Source organism: Pristis pectinata, chromosome 20 (genome assembly GCF_009764475.1).
Source record: "Pristis pectinata isolate sPriPec2 chromosome 20, sPriPec2.1.pri, whole genome shotgun sequence".
NCBI classification, from domain to species: Eukaryota; Metazoa; Chordata; class Chondrichthyes; order Rhinopristiformes; family Pristidae; genus Pristis; species Pristis pectinata.
In genome coordinates this window covers 38,740,912-38,763,217 of record NC_067424.1, presented here as the reverse complement: position 1 = coordinate 38,763,217, position 22,306 = coordinate 38,740,912, and the positions used below count along the sequence as shown (strand labels likewise).

The following is a 22,306-nucleotide window of genomic DNA, read 5'->3' as shown; positions in this document are numbered from 1 at the left end:
CGTCTGCGGTGGGTAAGCTTTGGAAAGGATTCTAAGAGATAGGATCTATGAGCAGTTGGAGAAACATGGACTGATTAGGGACAGCCAGCATGGCTTTGTGAAGGGAAGATCTTGTCTCACAAGCCTGATAGGGTTCTTTGAGATGGTGGCCAGGAAGATTGATGAGGGTAGTGCAGTGGATGTGGTCTACATGGATTTTAGTAAGGCGTTTGACAAGGTTCCACATGGTAGGCTTCTGCAGAAGGTTAGAGGCCAAGGAATCCAGGGAAGCTTGGCCACGTGGATTCAAAATTGGCTTGCCTGTAGAAAGCAGAGGGTTGTGGTGGACAGAGTGCATTCGGATTGGAGGGCTGTGACTAGTGGTGGCCCGCAGGGATCAGTTCTGGGACCTCTACTTTGTGATATTTATTAATGACTTAGGTGAGGGGGTGGAAGGCTGAGTTAGCAAGTTTGCAGATGACACAAAGATCAGTGGTGTTGTGGATAGTGTGGAGGGCTGTCGAAGCTTACAGAGGGATATTGATAGGATGCAGAGCTGGGCTGACAAGTGGTAGATGGAGTCCAATCCAGAGAAGTGTGAAGCAGTACACTTTGGAAGGTGGAGTACAAGGTAAATGGCAGGATTCTGGGCAGTGTGGAGGAGCAGAGGGATCTGGAGGTTCATATCCACAGATCACAAAGTTGCCTTGCAGGTGGATAGGGTAGTTAAGAAAGCTTATGAGATGTTAGCTTTCATAAATCGGGGGATCAAGTTTAAGAGCCGCAAAGTGATGACGCAGCTTTACAAAACTCTGGTTAGACCACACTTGGAGTACTGTGTCCAGTTCTGGTCACCTCATTATAGGAAGGATGTGGAGGTGTTGGAAAGGGTGCAGAGATTTACCAGGATGGTGCCTGGATTACAGTATGGATTATGAGGAGAGACTAAAGGAGCTAGGGCTGTTCTCATTGGAGGAGGAGGAGGATGAGGGGAGACATGATAGAGGTATACAAGATATTAAGAGGAATACATAGAGTGGACAGCCAGTGCCTCTTTCCCAGGGCACCAATGCTTTAAGGTATTGGGTGGGAAGTTCAAGGGAGATGTCAGAGGGAGGTTTTTCACCCAGAGAGTGGTTGGTGCATGGAATGTGCTGCCTGGGGTGGTGGGAGGCTGATACGTTGGACAAGTTCAAGAGATTGTTAGATAAGCATATGGAGAAATTTCAGTTAGAGGGATATGTGGGAGGAAGGGGTTAGACAGTCTTAGGTGTGGTTTGAAGGGCGGCACAACACGGTGGGCCGAAGGGCCTGTATTGTTCTATGGTTAAAAACAAAAGCAGCTGAGAAAGGTCACCTTTTCCTATTTCAAATTCATCAGTTTCTTTTCACCTGTTTCTCTTCAGCATATTTTTGTGGTTCTCAGACCTGATGTACTTTGTTTTGTGAAGATGGTACAACCCAAATTCATTCGATCTCTATGCCACTTACCACATGTTCTTGTTCACTGAAAAGCTTCTGCTCTTTTAATTGCCAGCTGATTGATTCCACCTCTTCTTCAATTGCCTCTTCTAACTTGTCCCGGTAGAACCGCGTCAATCTGAACAGTCCATAATCGTCGCCATTTGCCAAAAGTTCCTCAAAGGCACACCTCAGATCTGTATATAAAATGGAAGCAAATGAAACATTAACAATCGTCTTTCCAAGATGCCACATTTCCTTTTACCAACTGGCTGAAGCCTCCTGAGAATCACTTCAAACACCTGAAAAACCACACACTATGCATGTTCTGCATTTTATCAAGACATGATTTAATTTGCATGTCTTAGCAAATTAAATCATGTCAAATTCATGTCCTGTGCAACTAATCCATTCTTGTTCACCCCTATCATACTTTCTCTTATGTTTGTTGATGTGAATTGAAATTAAGGTTTCAAAACACTTGCTGCAATAAACTAAAGAGTAATTGCTTTCCATTGACACAGTGGTTGCAGTCAGAACGAGATCAGATTGGAAATTTAAAAAAAACTAGGAATATTCTCCTTGGAGAGAAGGAGATCAAGGGGAGTTTTGATAGGGGTGCACAACATCATGACAGTTTTAGATAGGGTAGTCAAATAAAGCTGAACCCATTAGATGCTGGTATAAGAACGAGCAGACATGGGAAAGATACAGGCAAAACACAAGGGGGAAAAAAAAAAATATTTTAGTTAGTGGTAATGATCTGGAACTGTTTACTCACAAAGATGATGGAAGCAAAAACGTTCAATAATTTCAAAAGCAGATTTGATAAGGATTCAAGTGAAGATTTGCAGGACTATGCCTGTGAACACCACCTCATTATTCCTCTTTTGCACTATTTTTGTGACTTATAGTAATTTTTACATCTTTATGTCTTCAACTGTAGTGCTACCACAAAACAACAAACTTCATGACATACATCACTGATAATAAACCTGATTCTGAAAGGAACGGGAATGACTAGATGGCTCTCCAGAGAGCTAGTCTGGATTCAATCAGGTGAAGGGCACATACATCAGACTAACTATGACACCACCCAGTCGTTCCTCCTCCAGTACATGGGCCACTTTAAACCAAATAGATATTTCAAATATTAAAATCAGATTCAAGAAGTAGAGGCAGGGTAGACAATCTTCTGCTACATTCTTTTATAGCCTGGAATATATTTATTGTATATTATCCGAACTCAGTAATATTGTCATATATTTTTCAGTTCAGTTGCTTTTTAATTCCCATCCTCCTCTTACCACCAACTTCACTTACAGAATTCAGAAACTGAAGGAAATATATTTTTTAATCACAAAACATCACCTCAATAATGGGGTTGGCCTAGATTTCATCCTGTCACCTTCACAGGGTCCTAGCCTGCAAAATGCCTTCCCTTCCTATTTCAGTAGTGATGCATCCTTTACTGCTCCATGGAACACCATATTCTATATTTATCATACAATTGTAGAACAATGATATCACTGACTGAGGCAGCCTGGCCCATCACATCCACACAAGCTCTCTACTAGAGCAAATCATGAGTTCTACCACCAGCTCTTACTCCATCACCTTACAATATTTTCTTTATCATGCATTTATCCAATTCCTTCCCAAAGGCCACAATGGAACCTGCCTCCAGAACATCTGTAGTGAAGGCATTCCAGATTCCGACTCCAAAAAATTGGTTAGGGTAGGATTAACACAAGAATGTCACTCTTTTCATGTCACTCTTAACTTGCTTCCACCTTTTGATTTTTTGAAGTATGTTTGCAACCTTTACCCTTTACCAAAGTCTTCCACAATCCACTCTGCCAAGATACCTCATTACTTTAATTGCTTGTATTAATTTTTCACTCAAACCTCTTAAGACGACAATCCCTCTCTGATGTATCCTTCTAACTATTATCCCACATCTCAAGAGCCATCCTCAAATCTTTTCTGGCCACTATCTAATGTTCTCACTTCCCTCCTGACAGAAACAATTGAACACAATTCTCCATTTGTGGTTGGCACAGTTTTTTTTAAAAATATATAAAACATTTCAACATGATTTCTGTTTTTATACTTTGTGCCTTTATTGATAAAACCCAAAGTTGTGCATGTCATTAACCATTTTCAACATCCCCAGCCACATTGACCAAACATACGCCCAGGACTCTTTGCTCCTGTGCCCCTTTCAGAACAACATGCTTTATTCTATATTGCCTACCAAAATACATCACCTCACACTCCTCCACATGAAACTTCATCTACCATGCGTTTGTCCACCAGCCTGTTTATATCCTGTTACAATCTACCAAATCTCTTTGACGCTGGCCTCTTCTGTACCAGTTTCCTGTAGCCCTCATTCCCTTATCTTTCAGAAAAATTATCTACCTCCACTTAAAATACCTCCAGTTCTCATTGTTTCCTCTTTCTGCATCTGGAATTACTTGTGCATAACATTTACACCATTTGACAGGACAGACATTATGGCTCAAAGTAAAATAAGTGTGAACATACCTGTATCCATCTCAGATCTTGGATCTTGATCTTCATTTGAACCTTCAGCCATAGTGATGAATGAATGTTGCATCTGATAGGAGGTTATGATGCTCTGTAGTAAATGCAATAATGAACTGAGAATTAGACAAAGATATTAAGATGAAAAAGACATACTCACTGCACTAAACAGGGCATCAAATCTAACCTCCCAACCACTATAAGAGATGCTAGCTCTGGGACAGCACGCACAATTTCAAAAGAGGGCAAAAGTTAAAAACAGATAAGTGTGGGAATTTGGTGAAGCAGGGGAAGAGAGGTAGTTTCTGACATTTTTAAAACAGAAGCAAGGGTAGGTCATTTAGCCCTAATTCCTGCCCTTCCATTCAATAAAATTATGACTGACCTTTCACCTCAGCACCACTTTCCCACGTGAACTCGAAAATCCCCCCCCCAGAAATATCAATTTCTTTTCAGTACACTCAGTGAACCCTCTAAGGTGGGCAATTCCAAAGATTCACTCCAGCCTGGGTGAATAAATTTCTTCTCATCTCTGCCCTGATAGGCCGACCCCTTATTTTGACAATTCCTACAGAAAATGATGGAAGCACACTGACAAAAGGTCTCAAACATGAAACGTTAACTGTTTCTGTTTCCACAGATGTAGCCTTATCTGAATGTTTCTAGCAGTTTGTTTTTGTTTCCAATTTCCTACAACTTAGTTTCCTTTTGATTTTCAACAATTACTTCTCAACTGGTACAAAATCAGCCATTCAATAAGTAGAGATGCCTCAATCATGATTTCCAAAGGAAGATACAAATTGTAATAGGTCCAACAAGGAGACATAAAATTGATAGGAAAAGCAGAACCATGAAGATTGAAGCAGATTAGAATTGGTTAACAGACAGGAAACAGAGTAGGAATAAGCAGTTCTTTCTCCAGATGGCAGGCAGTGACCAGTGAGATGTTGCAGGGATCAGTGTTTGCCCCAGCTATTCACAATATATATCAATAATTTGGATATGGGATCTCAATGCTACATTTTCAACTTTTCTGATGACAAACATGGGGCTGGGTGAGGGCAAAGTGAGCTGTGAGTAGGATGCAGAGGTTTTATTGTGATTTAGACAAGTTGAGTGAGTACAAAAATGCTTGGCAGACGCAGCTTAACATGGTTATGTGAAGTTATCCACTTTGGTTGTAGAAACAAAGACAATTATTATCTGAATAATGATAGATTGGGAAAAGGGATGTTGCAAAGAGAGCTAGGTGTCCTTGTGTACCAGGTGCTGAAAGCAAGTGTTCAGGTGCAGTAGGCATTTAGGGGCAAGCAGATAAGATGCTGACCTTCGTTGCAAGAGGACTGAAATACAGGAGGAAGTCACAGCTGAATAGGGCTTTGGTGAGATCATCTGTAGTTGTTTGTGCAGTTTTCTCACCATTTAAAGAAATTCTCAACTTTTCCACCAGAATATATGAGCTCATTTTTCCACCAGCCAGTCCTCACTCATTTTCTTAGTCTTTTTATATCCCAAGCCTCTCGAGATATCCTCACAATCAAAACTACCACCCAATTCTGCATCATCAGAAAACAAGTAGTAAGTTAAATGGACTTAAAAGACTAGGTATTTTAGCTTTTCTCTTGTGGCCCCGTCAGAAAGTGATCAACTCTAAAGTAAAATCTATAGCAAAAAAACAAAATTATCTGGACTACGTAAACTGCTGACTAAAATAATTATTTATCTTACTTAATTAGTAATTAACAGCAGGGCAGATGACATTTAGTGGTTAGAGCACATGTCAAATAGGGGAGACCACCAGGATCCACAGCAACCCCACCACCAGCAGCTTGAGGAACTTTAGCTTCGAGTTGAGCCTGATCTAAGCTACTGATGCATTATTTGTACACTATGATCAAGAGACTAGTATAACCTTTAACTATTTTAGATCAGGTCAGTGGTTAAGGCAGGGTGTTAGGATGATGAGGAAGGCAGTTGCAAGGATGCAGGAGGTAACATTGATGAGAGCTTTGTTTCTCTTGCAAGAACTTAATACCTGTTAAGGACCAAAGGACTGCAGATGCTGGAACCTAGATGAAAAACACTACGATGCTGGAGGAACACAACAGCAGGCCAGACAGCATCCACGGAGAAAAGCAGGCAGTCAACGTTTTGGGTCAGGACCCTTCTTTAGGACTGGAGATAAGAAAGGGGGAAGCCCAACATATAGGAGGGAAAAGTGCAGTAGTGATAGGTGGACAAAAGAGTGGAGGCAGAATGGGCACAAGGTGGTGATAGGAAGATGCAGGTAAGTGATAGTGAGAGGCAGGTGTGGGGGAGGAGCAGAGATCAGATCCACTGGGGAATGGGTCAAAGATCAAGAGGATAAAAAGGGGGTAGAAAAAAGACAAGAGGCTAGGAAAGGGAAGAAGAGGCATGGTTGTGGTGGGTGGGGGGGGGGGGTGGGAATGTGGGGATTACTTAAAGTGGGCAAATTCAATGTTCACGCCGCGAGGCTGCAAGGTTCCCAGACAGAAAACGAGGTGCTGTTCCTCCTGTTTACACTTGTAATTCTTCTGGCAGTGGAGGATGCCAAGGACTGACATATCTATGGTGGAGTGGGAGGGGGAGTTGAAGTGATTGGCAATGGGGAGATGCAGACCGCAGTTACGGACAGATCTCAGGTGTTCTGCATTACCTGCATCCACAGACCCAAACTGTCCTTTCAGGTGACTGTCCTCCCAGACCCAACAGGGATAGGGTCCCACTTGTCCTCACATTTCATTCTACCACCTACGTATCCAACACCTCATTCTCCGCCACTTCCAACTGGACCCCACCACCAAGCACATCTTCCCCTCCCCATCACTTTCTGCCTTTCGCAGGGACCGCGCTCTCCACAACTCCTGTTCACTCCCCCACCCTGGGAACTTTCCACTGGCCTGGCTATAGGTGCAACACCTGCCCCTACACCACCACCATCCAGGAACCCAAACAGTCCTTTCAGGTGAGACAGAGATTGACCTGCACTTCCCTTGATATCATCTACTCCATTCGGTACTCCAAGTATGGCCTCTTCATTGGCAAGACCAAACGCAGACCAGGTGACTGTTTCGCAGAACACCTGCACTCTGTCCGTGACCGTGATCTGTATCTGCCCGTTGCCAATCACTTCAACTCCACCTCCCACTCCATCACAGATATACCAGTCCTCGGCCTCCTCCACTGCCAGAAGAATTCCAAGCACAAACTGGAGGAACAACACCTCATTTTCCATCTTGGAACCTTGCAGCCTAATGGCATCAATATTAAATTCTCACACTAGGTAATCCCCACCCCCACTTCTTTTCTTCCCCATCTCTTTTTCCTACCCCTTTTTCCTGCTGACCTTTGACCCATCCCCCCAGTGAAGCTGCTCTCCCCTCCTCCCCCACACCTGCTGTTCACTATCTCTTACCTGCATCTACTTATCACCATCTTATGCCCACTCCACCTCCCCTCTGCTTTTCCCTCCTATATATTGGGCTTCCCCTTTTTCTACATACAGTCCTGAAGGGTCCTGATCTGAAATGTTGACTGCCTGCTTTTCTCCACAGATGCTGTGTGGCCTGCTGAGTTCCTCTAGCATCATCATGTTTTGCATTAAGTTCTTGCAGCCTGTGTGGATGCTAGCAGGGTCTGTCAGAAAGATAAGCCAAATGACAACAACATGCTCGTACCATGGTCTATTTCAGTTTGAGAAGCGAAACAAGTGGTGCACAGGGGAAAATGTAGCTTAGGAGATAAATAAAAGTTCTTCATTCCATCCTGAAGACTGCTGCCACCTTGGTGCCAGGATCAAGGATATCTCCTTGAGCTGGAAGAAGACTGAACTGGACAGGAAATATCTTATTGTTGTGGCCCCTAAAAGATACTGAAAACATACTTAATGATAAGAAAGAGGTCTGGCTGACACAATATGACTGCTAGAGTCTAAATTAAAAAGCCGAAGCATAGTAGTAACAACCTTTGAGTTAATACCCGAACCAGATGCAATTGAGTGGAAGTGAGGAAAAGGCTGACATTCCATGAAGACATTGTTCACCTGATTTGGGCTGGGGTAGCAGTCAGAAGGATTAAATATCTATGACTAACCAGTTGAGAGTACCGCTGACAAAACAAAGATTCAAAATCAAAAGGGGTCACTTGCTTATTGGTACTCTCAATTCTAACAAAGGAAGAAAGCATCTCTGGGTCTATGAAACAATCCACCCTGAGTACAGATGCCTGCTTTTAGTTGGCATCCATTCTTAAAATGAAACTGTGCTGAGACTGGTGAAGAATAACTGTAGTCTGGAGATCCCTAGGTAAAATGGACAATGTGCAGTCACAGCCTGAGCACACATTAATGGCAGGAGCAAATGGTAAACTAAAATGCTGAGGAACAAGAGCGCAACAGCGAGAATGTTGAAAATAAAACTACTTTAGAAGTAACATTCACATTACTTTAACTGCATAGAAAGTAAAACAAAAAAATCCTATGTATATTTGACAAGTGATTTCAATGGAAACCAGCAGATAGAAGTTGTTTGGTTTGACTTAAAGCAAACATTCCTCATAGCAGGAAGCGAATTTTCTGTTGAAATCAATAAAACAAATCATTGCTATTTTAATCAAGAACAGGCCATTATAAATCTTACTAACACTTTCTGTTCCAGAAACATACAATAATTCCAATACGGAGTTACAAAAAAGCTGCTGAATTTTGACCCGAACTGAAATTGGGCTCCAGTATTAATATTTCTTAAGTTTCTCTTGTTACGGACTCAGTGAAAGTCCCTTTAAGATAGAGAGTGTGTGTGTGTATGTGTGTGGGGCGTGCTTACGTCAATAGAAGATAAAGGACGTAATGACGTTGTTGAAGTAGTAAGAAGAAGAAGGAGGAGAGAGAGAGAGAAGGGAGAGAGACACCAGCCTGCTTGTTTTCTCTATCGATGGATGAGAAACAATAACTGTGTTTGCCACTGAAATCCATGTATGGAAGTTGGAAGTAATCCGGTGGAGTTCACTTTGTTGCTGACCTGTAGAAGGAAACAGGTATTTGTGTGTGGACGACCACGGTTCGGATGCTTTTCGGGGTGAGGAAGTCACTACCGAGTAAACACTGAAGTGTCGTTTGGGTTCCATCGTGGAACATTTGGATTTCGTATGTACTCTCTCTATGTTTTTCTACATCTACATCTTATCTTCAGACAACGGTGGTCGTTGAAGAAGCCCTTGCTCATGTTTCACCTTATGGCTTGCGGAACTGAACTTTAAGAACCATTCCGGAACTTGGAGTTTGGGACTTTGTCTCACACACACACACAAAGAGTTTAGTTTTGGGGTTAACGTTCGAGGTTTAACATTTTTGAATTCTAACATACTAACATTTTTACTTTTATTTTACCTATTATCATAAGTAGTGATTAATAAAATAGTTTTTAACACTGAATCATGCTCAGTGTGTTTCTTTTGTTGCTGGTTCGTGACAAAATTGGGGGTTCGTCCGGGATAGTTCCCAAGGTTAACGAGATTCGTCTGGGATCCAATCCAAAGATTAACGAGTGTTGTCTGGGATTGTTCCCCAGATTGACAAGATTTGTTCGGGATTCAATCCAAAGATTTTTGAGGGAGGTCTGATAAATTCTTTTTAATTGGCTTGTGTGTGTGGAAACCAGCAGCAATGGATATTAAGGCATTTTTGGAGTCACCAACCCAAAAGGGATTGGAGGTGGCGAAAAAGGATGATTTGACAAAGATTGCTACAAGGCTAAACCTTACAGAAGTAAAGTCTATGAGAAAGGCAGATATTCAGAGACTGATAGCTGGCCATTATGTGGAAAAGAAGGTGTTTGAGAAGGAATTGTTAAAACAGTTTCCTGGCAGTGAAATAGCAATTTCTGAGGCACAGGTGCAGCTGGCAAAGATAGAGGCTGAACGAGAGCAAAATAAATTAGAAGCTGAACGAGAACAAAAGAGATTAGACGCTGAACGAGATCAAACCCAGTTAAAATTAGAGGCCGAACAAAAGCTAACTCAGATGAAGTTAGAGGCTGAACGGGAACGGGAACTAGTTCGGTTAAAGTTTGAGGCAGAGGAGAAGGAAAAACAGAGGCAGCATGAGTTACAAATGAAGCGTAGGAGTTTGGAATCTGATTCTGATGATGGTTTTTCAGCCAGCAGGGAGGTTCGATTAGTCCCTCCGTTTGAGGAAGATCAGGTTGATCAGTATTTCCAACATTTTGAAAAGGTTGCTGAGAGTTCAAACTGGCCAAGGAAAGGATGGGCTCTTATGGTACAGAGTGTGATTAAAGGTAAAGCTCAAAAAGCTTATTCTGCTTTGTCTGCTGAGGATGCAGCTGATTATACCAAGGTAAAACAAGCTGTGTTGAAGGCCTATGAATTGGTACCTGAGGCTTATAGACAAAAATTCAGAGACTTGAGGAAATCTGCAGATCAGACTTATATGGAATTTGCCAATGGAAAGAGAATATGTTTTGAACGATGGTGCCTGGCTAAAAATGTAGATGGGGATTATGATAAATTGACAGAATTGATACTGGTGGAAGACTTTAAAAGATGTGTTCCAGCTGAGTTAACAACATATTTAAATGAAAAGGCAGTGGAAACTTTACAAGAAACTGCTAGGTTGGCAGATGATTATGCTTTAACCCATAAATCAAAATGGGGACAACCTAAAACCTTTCAAAAGAGTTACAAAGACAATCCAGGTAAACCGGAGATTAAATTGGGAGGTAATCAAAAAGGAAAAGATGAAAAGAAGCCAGGGCTGGAGAAACCTGTTGAGCGTACTTGTTATTACTTGTAGGAAACCTGGCCACGTGATATCTAATTGTGCCCTTTTGAAGAAAAAGAAGGAAGCTGGGCCCAATGCTTGCTTTCAGGCAATTAAAAATCAAAAAGGTTTAGGAGATGCTGTTAAAGATCAGTCCTTGCAAGAGGTAAAAGCGGAAAAGTTGGAGGAGGTGAGAAAGGAATTCCGTTCTTATGTATCAGAGGGTTTTGTTTCACTGAATGATGAGTCACCCCAGGTGCCAGTGAAAATTCTTAGAGATACTGGGGCTAGTCAATCTCTCTTGCTGGGCAATGTTTTAAATTTTGGTGAAGAAAGTGACACCGGTGAAGTAAATCTAGTACGAGGCGTTACAGATGACACCATGTCTGTCCCTTTACACAGGGTGATTTTAAAGTCAAAGTTCGTAGAAGGACCAGTCGAGATAGGGATAAGACCTAGGTTGCCAGTGGAAGGAGTTTTTGTTATTGGGAAATGACCTTGCAGATGGAGAAATTGTTCCTGTGGTACGGTTAACAACCAAACCAAGGATTGATGAGTCTGAGAATGATCCAGATGTTTACCCATCATGTGCGGTGACTCGAGCTAGAGCTAGAGAATTAGCCAAGACAGACAGTCCGGTGCAGTCTGATGTGGTTCCTTGTGACAGTCCTAAACAGGAAGAAAATTATGATGCCTTATCTGAGACTTTTTCTGTCTTCACTGGAGGATCAACATCCTTATAGTGAGCCTGAATTTAAAGATTTGTCTTTGTCGAGGAAGGATTTTATGGTGGAACAGACAAAGGACCCTGAGTTGACAGAATTGAAAGAAAAAGCACTCTCATGTGAGGAGATTGAAAAAGTGCCAACTGGATACTATGTCAAAAATGGAGTGTTAATGAGGAAGTGGAGACCTCCTCATGTTCCTGTTACTGAGGAATGGGAAGTTATTCATCAGGTTGTTGTTCCAAAAGTTTATAGGGATGAGATTTTAAACCTGGCCCATAGTATGCCTTTGGGTGGTCATTTTGGGGTGAATAAAACTGTAGGGAAGATCTTGAAACAATTCTATTGGCCTGGTTTGAGAAAAGATGTGGTGATGTTTTGTCGAACCTGCCACACATGTCAGATGGTAGGTAAACCAAATCAAAAACCCCCTGTGGCTCCTTTGAAGCCAATTCCTGCTTTTGGTGAACCCTTTTCGAAGGTGATTGTGGACTGTGTTGGCCCCTTACCAAAGTCTGAGACTGGAAATCAGTATCTGTTAACCATCATGTGTGCCACTTCTAGATTTCCAGAGGCAATACCCCTTAGAAATATTAAGGCCAAGACGGTGTCAAAGGCTCTTGTAAAATTTTTTACCTTGTTTGGTTTGCCAAAAGAAATCCAATCTGATCAAGGTAGTAATTTTATGTCAAAAATTTTTCAACAAATAGTCTATGAGCTGGGAGCAAAGCAGATTGTATCATCTGCATATCACCCAGAATCTCAAGGAGCTCTGGAGAGATTTCATTCTACTCTCAAAAATATGCTGAAGACTTATTGCTTTGAAAACACCAAGGATTGGGACGAAGGTATCCATTTACTTTTGTTTGCCGTTAGAGAATCGATCCAGGAGTCAATAGGATTTAGTCCGTTTGAGCTTGTATTTGGACATAGGGTGAGAGGACCTTTGGAGTTGTTAAGAGAGCAATGGGTTAATGAGGAAGGGCACTTGAGAATGTTGGACTATGTCCAAAAATTTAAAACTCGGTTGGAGAGAGTCTGCCAGCTAGCGAGAGAGAATTTGAAAACAAGCCAGATAAGAATGAAGACATATTTTGATCGATGTGCTCGGCCTAGGACATTCACAGTGGGGCAAAAGGTGTTGGTATTTTTCCCTAGCCAAAATAATCCCTTGCAATCTCGTTTTTCTGGACCCTATGTTATTGAATCTCGAGTGACTGATCTAACATATATAATCAAAACACCAGATAGACGCAAAAAACACAACTCTGTCATGTAAACATGCTAAAACCTTATTATGAGAGGGATTCAGTTGTGGCCTTGGTGGATGGTGTAAAGGTTGTTTCTAGAATGCCTGATGTGGATGTTGAGGAAGGCCAATTTAGACCAAATATTGTTCCATCGAAACTAAAAAACCAAAATATCCTGGAGAACCTTGAAACGAAGTTGGACCATTTACAAGTTTCACAAAAACAACAGATGAGAGAATTAATTTTAAAATTTAAAAATCTGTTCCCAGATGTTCCAAACAGAACATCGATAATTACCCATGATGTTGGGGATGCAAAACCAATCAAACAACACCCATATCGAATGAATGTGGAAAAAAGTAAACTTGTTGATCAGGAACTAAAGTACATGTTGGAAAATGATATTATTAGACATTCTACTTCAAATTGGAGTTCGCCCTGTGTTATTGTACCTAAACCTGATGGAACTGTTAGATTTTGCACAGATTACAGGAAAGTGAATGCTGTAACAAAGTCAGATGCTTACCCTATTCCTAGGGTGGATGATTGCATAGATAGAGTGGGAAAGGCAAAATTTCTTACAAAGATTGACCTATTAAAAGGGTACTGGTGTGTCCCATTAACAGATAGAGGAAGAGAGATTTCAGCCTTTGTAACCCCTTCTGGATTGTATGAATACAATGTTTTGCCATTTGGAATGAAAAATGCTCCGGCAACATTTCAAAGAATGATTAATTCAGTGATTCATGGGTTAAAACATACAGATGCCTACATTGACGACTTAGTGACTGGGAATGATACTTGGGAAGATCACATCTCTGCGTTAGAAAGGTTGTTTGAAAGACTTTCTGAGGCTAACCTTACAGTTAACTTGGCTAAAAGTGAATTTGGCCATGCCACTGTGACATATCTTGGTTATGTTGTAGGTCAAGGCAAGCAAGCTCCTGTTCAGGCAGAAGTTCAAGCAATATCTGAGTTCCCTATTCCCACAGGTACGAGGACTGTTAGAAGATTTTTGGGAATGGTTGGATATTATCGAAAATTTTGTAAAAACTGCTGATATTGCTCTTCCCCTAACTAATCTTCTGAAGAAGGGAGTAAAGTTTGTTTGGACAGATTCTTGTCAAGAAGCATTTGAGAAGCTGAAAGCCATTTTATGCTACCATCCTGTGCTCAAAACACCTGACTTTGAAAAGCCATTTTCATTAGCAGTAGATGCCAGTGATGAAGCTGCAGGAGCTGTGTTGTTGCAGAAGGGTGACCTTGATGATATTGACCATCCGGTAGCTTACTTTTCAAAGAAATTTAATGAGCATCAAAAGAATTATTCCACCATAGAGAAAGAATTACTGTCGCTTGTTTTAGCCTTGCAACATTTCAGTGTATATGTTTGCACCGCTGAGAAACCATTGACTGTGTATACAGATCATAACCCACTGGTGTTTCTGAGCCGAGTCAAAAACAAGAACAGAAGGCTGTTAAACTGGAGTTTAATTTTGCAAGAGTTTGATCTCATGATAACTCACATTAAAGGCAAGGATAATGTGATTGCTGATTGTCTTTCCCGACGTTAAATGGGAAACATGTCTGTACTAATCTGATAGTCTGTAGTTGTGTCGCATGATAATCATTAACATTACTAACTGTATGCGCGGTTAAAATTTTCTTGGGGAAAATTTTTTTTAGGTGGGAGGTGTTACGGACTCAGTGAAAGTCCCTTTAAGATAGAGAGTGTGTGTGTATGTGTGTGTGGGGCGTGCTTACGTCAATAGAAGATAAAGGACGTAATGACGTTGTTGAAGAAGTAAGAAGAAGAAGGAGAGCGAGAGAGAAGGGAGAGAGACACCAGCCTGCTTGTTTTCTCTATCGATGGATGAGAAACAATAACTGTGTTTGCCACTGAAATCCATGTATGGAAGTTGGAAGTAATCCGGTGGAGTTCACTTTGTTGCTGACCTGTAGAAGGAAACAGGTATTTGTGTGTGGACGACCACGGTTCGGATGCTTTTCGGGGTGAGGAAGTCACTACCGAGTAAACACTGAAGTGTCGTTTGGGTTCCATCGTGGAACATTTGGATTTCGTATGTACTCTCTCTATGTTTTTCTACATCTACGTCTTATCTTCAGACAACGGTGGTTGTTGAAGAAGCCCTTGCTCATGTTTCACCTTATGGCTTGCGGAACTGAACTTTAAGAACCATTCAGGAACTTGGAGTTTGGGACTTTGTCACACACACACAGAGTTTAGTTTTGGGGTTAACGTTCGAGGTTTAACATTTTTGAATTCTAACATACTAACATTTTTACTTTTATTTTATGTATTATCATAAGTAGTGATTAATAAAATAGTTTTTAACACTGAATCATGCTCAGTGTGTTTCTTTTGTTGCTGGTTCATGTATTCAGCAAATGTATTCCAAAACCAAATGCCGCAGATGCAAGAAATTTGAAATAAAAACAGAATGCCACAAACTCAGCAGATCAGTCTTAACACGTGGAGAAAGAAACACTTAACATTTCACCTTGATGGCCTTTCATCAGAACTGGGAAAAAAAGTCAGAAGTGAGACAACAAAAATTGCAGAGAAAGGGTGGGCATAGATGCAAAAGTGCAGAGAGAACACAAAGGTAAAATCTGTGATAGAGAAGGGACCAGGAGAGAATGAGCAATTGTGCCTCTGGCTGAAAGAGAATGATAGTGAACAACAAGAAGGCATGTTTTAAGGTGGTGTAGAAAGGAGATAAAATTACATCTGAATTGCCAAAAAACAGGAAAGGAAATAAAAGTACAATGCTACTTACTGTGAGGTACACGACTGAAATGGCTTTTTGTTAAATTCGGTATTCATTCCTAAAGACCATAAAATATGCCAAATCAGAAGGTGTTGCTTTTCCAGCTTGCAATTTGCTTCAGTGAAACAGGTATGAGACTAAAGACAGACTAGAGGAAAAGTGGGATGGAGAACCAGAGAATTTCCAGTGGCCTCTCAGTCACCTAGTCTATGTTTAGTTTCCCCATAGTGGGGGGAGAGCACATCATAAGCAGCAAATATAGGATAACAAGCTGAACAAAAATAAAAAGGTACTGTAAATACCTAGCAATGAATTAGACATAGTTCAAGCTCTATCTATTGTGAATTTCACAGAATTTCAGACCAGTAATATCAGCTGACACGTAGACGAAAGAATAGAGACCAGTCTCCATAATATAGTTTGGTTAGAGAAAAAGCACACCAGCTGTTCTATGCAGAATGATGCCCAAAGTTCATGTTCTGCAAAATACATGAATAGGAGTCTGATACAAAAGATTCGGTCTTCAGATCAGGTGCTGAAATTGCTGATTTTTTTTTTGACATTTCTCATTTCTTATTTCCTACAATTCTTTAAAATGCAGAAGGCCATTCAGTCTATACCAGCTCTCACAACATTCCCATCAATACTATTCCCTCACATTTCCCCATACCTATATTCCCTCACATGCCAATCAATTTCCCATACATTCTCCTGTCACCTGGCTGCATTACAGATAACTTATGTACCCAATAACCTTGAAGCACACCTTTGGGACGTTAAGGAAACTGGGAAACACTAACGTCACAGGGACAACATGCAAACTCTACGCAATCAACAGCCAAATTCAGCATCCAGCCAGGTCACTGAAGCTGCGCAATGTCTGTACCAACTGATGCATTATTGTGCCACTCAGCTGTGTCCAAGAATCAAGATAAGAATTTACATCAGAGTTAAAATAGCTCTATTAACTTTATGAACACTGACAAAACAGAATTGCTGGCATTATTCTGGAGTTGCTGCCTCTGTTGGACAAATTCAAGCAGTTCTCTCACACCCACCAGGCATGACACTTCAAAAGTTGCACAGAAATGTATGTAAAAGCAGTATAATGCAAACACACACACAGCTTGATTCAGTAATTTCATTGTACACTATCCTGGCTTAATGCTGCAAGGGTGGTTTTTTTCTTCCTGATCGGTCTTTATCTGTAGTAACAGGACTATCTCACCTTTCTTGCTGTCAATCAATGGAAGCTTTTCAAAAAGTTCTTTGTATTTGGTGCTCACACAACGCTTTGCTGATGCACCACTCATCCAATCTGCAGTATTTCTTCACTTCCTTCTGTGGATTTCTCTCAGTCAGTCCATTACCCACAAATAGAGTTTCCTGCAAGATAAAGTGTTAAAGATTTATTTTACAGAGCAAAGTAAAATATCACAGTTTCATTCAGTTTGTGGCAATTCAGACTCCGTATCATGTTCCTGTTTTAAGACCAGACTTACTTTATTAAGAAAATGGAAAAAAAACACTGATTTTTGTGTTCTGGCCAATCATTTCAAGAGCAGATAGTATGCTTCCATATTTTCTTGTTTATTCTTGAAAAAATAATGAGTTAATAAATGACATTTGCAGCAGTTTACTTTTTTCACTGCAGTTTCCCGCATCTGTACCCCCTTGCGTCGTTTGTAGCAACTCGTTTCTACATGCAACATTATGGTCTTAAACTGCATTTTACAGTGGTGAAATGTGACCATTGTAGCAAGTTCATTTCATTTAACATTACACTTAGTGAGCCTGATTTACCACAAAGAAAGTTATTATTCACTATTCTGTGGAAAAAATACCCAATGAGGTGCACAATTTATTTCATAGGAAGAGCAAGATCATCAATCCAGATTGTCATTCAAATTCAAGTCTAGACAAGTTTATTGTCACGCGCATAAGTATGGAGAGATCCAGGTGCAATGAAAAACTTGCTTTCAGCAGCATCACACACACAGGTACACAGAATACAATTTATGCAAATATTATAAGGGAGTGAGAGAGAACACAATACAGTGCAAAAGCAAGACACAATCAGAGACAAGTCCATGGTGGTGCAAGAGGTGGCCCAGAGTGTTCCATTGCAAGGTTAGTGTTGTGCAGGCCAGTTCAAAACCCTGATTGTAGAAAAGTAGCTTTTCCTGAACCCAGTGGTGTGGGACTTCAGTCTTCTGTACTCCTGACAAAGCAGCGAGAAGAGGACATGACTTGGAAGGTGGGGGCTACTTAATGATAGATCCCACCTTCTTGAGGTAGTGCCTCCTATAGATGCTATCAGTAGCGAGGAGAACTGTGCCTGTGATGTACCAGGCTGTGTTCACTACTCTCTGCAGCCTCTTGCATTCCTGTGCATTGGAATTGGCGTACTAGACCACGACGCAAGCAGTCATACTTTCAGTGGTGCATCTACAGAAGTTTGAGAGAATATTTGGTGACATGCCAAATCTCCTGAAACTTCTAAGTAGATGAGGTGGCCCACCTTCCTGATGCATCTACGTGCTGGCCCTAGGAGAGGGCACCCGAGATCTTAATGCCCAGGAATTTGAAGCTGCTTATTTTCCCTACATATGAATCAGCAACGAGAACCGGCACTCAGTCTCCCAACTTCCCTTTTCTAAACTCAAGGGTTAGTTATTTGGTTTTGTTGACATTAAGCGTGAGGCTCTTATTGCAGAACCACTCAATCAGATTTCCTATCCCATTTCTGTACACTGACTCATCACCACCCGTTATTTGGCTTAAAACTGTGTTGTCAGCAAATTTATAGATGGTATTGGAGCAAAGAGAGTAGAGAAGGGGCTAAGCATACAGCCTTGAGGTGCACCTGTAATGATCAGTGAGGAGGAGAGAAATTTATACGTAATTCATATTCAGATTGTGAACACAAACATACCAATGGCATTATTTTCTCTAGAAATTAAATAAACTATGACAAGTAATTGTGCCTGAAAGCAAAATTTGTGCGAGATCATTTTCAAATCTATTACTAGTTCTGAAGAAGCGTAACAGATTGATTTTTTTGCCCCACATAACCAGATTCTACAGCAGACTTTAAGATAGCAACTTTTGCAAATTAAGCAATTCTTTACGAAGTTTACTTAGTAGCAATAACATAAAAAACATACTCCAATTCTCTCCTCACCTCCTGTCCAAATTGCATTAGCTGTTCTTAGGTGATAATCATGCTACTCTTTGCGATAGAATTATCCCATTAAGCATGGTAAAAATGCTGACAACCGTCAGATCCTAAGATGTACTTTTAAGTCTTACCATTACAACGTATACCGAATTTCCATGAAAAGGAACACGGTTACAAGGCTAGAGTCTAATTTTCTACCTAATAGAAACAAGTTTGCAAGCTAATGTAAATAGTATTTCAGATAGCTTCATTGGGCTCAACTGCTTCACATCCTGCCGAGCTCTGGCAGAGGAAAGACACCGGGCGGCTCTTAGCCTAAACCCCTACCCACCATTCTCGCTCCGTACCCACAGGCCTCACTGGCCAACCGCCACTCACCACACGACAGACGGACGTTAAGCGACTACCCAACTTCCAGGGGAGCCCCAGGCCCGTCACCAGGCCCAGGCCCCCGAACACTCACATCACCCACCAACGACACTCCTTCCCCTTCCAATGGAAAAAACAAGTCCCCTCCACGTCCTCAACACAAGCGAACATGCGCACTACGGATGCGGCGCATTTATCTGAAGCGTCGTCGGCGAGTCCGCACTTTCCATTGGTTGAATGAAGCAAATTGGCACTCTTTCTGACCAACCGCAAGCCAGAACGTTCCACAGCCGGGAGGTGGGACTCGGGTTGGATTGGGTGACAAGTGACGGTCACCTGACACCCGCTGGATCACGTGTGGCTGTTAAATTGCCCGAGTGTAAGTTTGCGGAGTGAGTGAGTGAGTGAGTGATAAATAAACAAACAAACAAATAAATAAATAAATAAAGTGCAGGAGCTGTTAGGGGTCGGGAGGCACCTATGGGTGCAGAAACTGAATTACTTTTTTGATTTACTATTGTCACTTGTACCGAAGTGCAGTGAAAAACTTGTCTTGCATACCAATCATACCGGTCAATTTATTAGTGCAATCATATTGAGTTAGTACTGAGTGCGTTGGGGTAGCACAGAGTAAAGTGTCACAGCTATAGAGAAGGTGCGGTGCAATAAGATGCAAGGTCACAGCAAGGTAGACTGTGAGGTCAGAGTACATCTCATTGTATAAGGGAACTATTCAATAGTCTTATCACAGTGGGGTAGAAACTGTCCTTAAATCTGGTGCTATGTGCCCTCAGACTCCTGTGTCTTCTACCTGATGGCAGAACAGAGAATGACCTGAGTGGGTGGGGTCTTTGATTATACTGGCTACTTCCTGAAGTCGGTGAGCGGCAAAGACAGTCCAAGGAGGGGAGGCTGGTGTCTGTGATGTGCTGGGCTGGGCTGTGTCCACAACTCTGCAGTTTCCTGTTGTCCTGGGCAGAGCAGTTGCTGTACCAAGCTGTGATGCATCCAGATAGGATGCTTTCTATGGTGCATTGATAAAAGTTGGTGAGTGTCAAAGGGGACAAACTGAATTTCTTTAGCCTCCTGAAGTAGAGGTGCTGGTGAGCTTTCTTGGCTGTGGCATCTATGTAATTTGACCAGGACAGGTTGTTGATGTTTACCCCAGGATCTTGAAGCGCTCAGCCTTCTCAACCGAAGCACTGTTGATGTAAACAGCTGCATGTACACTGTCCTCTATCCTGAAGTCAATGACCAGCTCTTTTGTTGATATTGTGGGAAAGGTTGTTGTCATGACACCATTCCACTAAGCTCTCCATCTCCTTCCTGCACTCTGACTTATTGCTCTTTGAGATATGGTCTACAACAGTGGTTCCATCTGGAAACCTGTAGGTGGAGTTAGGGTAGAATCTGGCCACAGTCATGAGTGTATAGGGAGTAGAGGGCTGAGGATGCAGCCTTTTGGGGCACCAGTGTTGAGAATAATCGTGCTGGAGTTATTGTGGTCTGTTGGTTAAGAAGTCAATGATCCAGTTACAGAAGGAGGTGTTGAGTCCTAGGTCTTGGAGTTTGGTGACAAGTTTGCTTGGGATTATTGTATTGAAGGCAGAGCTGTAGTCAATAAACTATAGTCTAATGTAGGTGTCTTTGCTGTCCAGATGCTCCATAGCTGAGTGTAGGGCCAGGAAGATGGCAGCTGCTGTAGACCTGTTTCAGTGATAGGCGAACTGCAGTGGGTCAAGATTGTCTGGGAGGCTGGTGTTGATGCACATTGTTTCAGCCTCACCTGCAGCCCAGCCCTCTCTCCACTTTTCGGAGATACATGGCGATGACCAGTTAAGGTATTGTTTAGGGTCAGACCTTGAAGACCTGGAGCAGGTTCACCTGGACTGGAAGGTAAGTGACTGCCAGCGAACAGATTTGGAAGACATGGAGTGGATCCATCTCGACTGTGAGTTAAGCTTGGAGCACCTGGAGTGGATGCTACTGTCTTGAGGCAAGTTGTTGCTTCCACACAGGTTTAAGAGTCCTGAAGAGGAGTGACCTACCTCAGCAGGTAAGTGGAGTTGTCTCGGGGGCTGTTGGGACTTGGCCCCGGGTGCTCCGTAGGGTCAGGCGTCTGATCCAGAGGGGCCCTGGTGTTGTGCCCAGTCAGGTTGGGCCTTGGCCTCGTGTCTGATCAGGACTCTGACCCAAGTCGGGTTGGGCCTCAGGAGTCGATCTCATCGGGTTAGGCCTCGGGACTCGTCTTCCACAGGTTGGTTCTCGGCGTCGAGTGCTCCATTGGGGCCCATGAGTCGGGCCACAGCGTCGGGAGCTCCGGTAAGTCTGGTCTCGGCATTGGGTGCTCTGGTGGGGTCCGGGAGTCGGGTCTTGGCAGTGGGGGGCTCCAGACGTCACCTCGCCCTGCAGAGACTTCCATGTGGACGGGCCTGTCCTGGGCCATGCTGGTCATTTCCCTCAGGATCCGGGAATAGGGTCCACTTTGTAGTTGTTCCTGGAGGTTGGAAGATTGCCAGCCCTATAAGAAGATTTAAAAGACTATTATTGGTAATAGTGACAGAGTTTAAAGTTAAGTGTAGAACAATTATAGTAAGGGTAATTAGATCTGTAGAAAGCAGCTTGCAACAAGTTGCCATGCTCCAGTGCCATCTTGCTTGATGATCCCATCTTGCTTCATTAAATGCCCTGACATGTTTATGCCCTCAGTTCCAATTTCTGCATCCTGCATGTCCCTTTCCTGGGTAAATACAGAAGAGAAATACTCATTCACAACCTTGCCCACGTCCTCTGCATCCAGACATAAGATTCACTCCTTTATTCTTAAGTGGTCCTACTCTTTTTCTTGATATCCTCTTATTCCTTACATGGGTATAGAATGCCCTTGGATTCTCCTCAATCCTACTTGCTTAATCCTAAGGACTTTTCATGGCCCCTCCTGACTTCCCTAATTCCTTTGAGTTCATTTCTAGCTGCTTTATGTTCCTCACATGCTCTCTGATCCTAACTTCTGAAGCTCAACATACTTGTCCTTTTTCTTCTTGACTAAGTTCATCACTTCTCTGGACATCCAAGGTTCCCTTATTTTGCCAGGCATGTCCTGATAAGGACATGAATATCCTGTACCCTATGTGCTTGATCCTTGAACGCTTTCGACATGCTTGATGTGGACTTGCCAGCAAAAAGGTGGTCCAAGTTTACTC

At 42.2% G+C, this 22,306-nt stretch overlaps 1 protein-coding gene across 2 annotated transcripts in view; it reads right to left on the bottom strand.

The window, feature by feature from the left end:
- Positions 1–19,283, bottom strand: part of LOC127580692 (NACHT, LRR and PYD domains-containing protein 3-like) — a 42,253-nt gene extending 22,970 nt beyond the window's left edge. Inside the window, exons 1-5 of one of the 2 annotated variants that reach the window (XM_052034450.1) lie at positions 19,113–19,283; positions 16,782–16,939; positions 15,563–15,611; positions 3,991–4,084; positions 1,471–1,637 (exon numbers count right to left, since the gene is read on the bottom strand). In XM_052034450.1, coding sequence (XP_051890410.1) covers positions 1,471–1,637; positions 3,991–4,063 — 240 coding nt within the window. In that variant the 5' untranslated portion in view covers positions 4,064–4,084; positions 15,563–15,611; positions 16,782–16,939; positions 19,113–19,283. The remainder of the gene's footprint in view (positions 1–1,470; positions 1,638–3,990; positions 4,085–15,562; positions 15,612–16,781; positions 16,940–19,112) is intronic. The other variant, XM_052034451.1, reaches the window with a different exon arrangement.
- Positions 19,284–22,306: the final 3,023 nt, after the last annotated feature.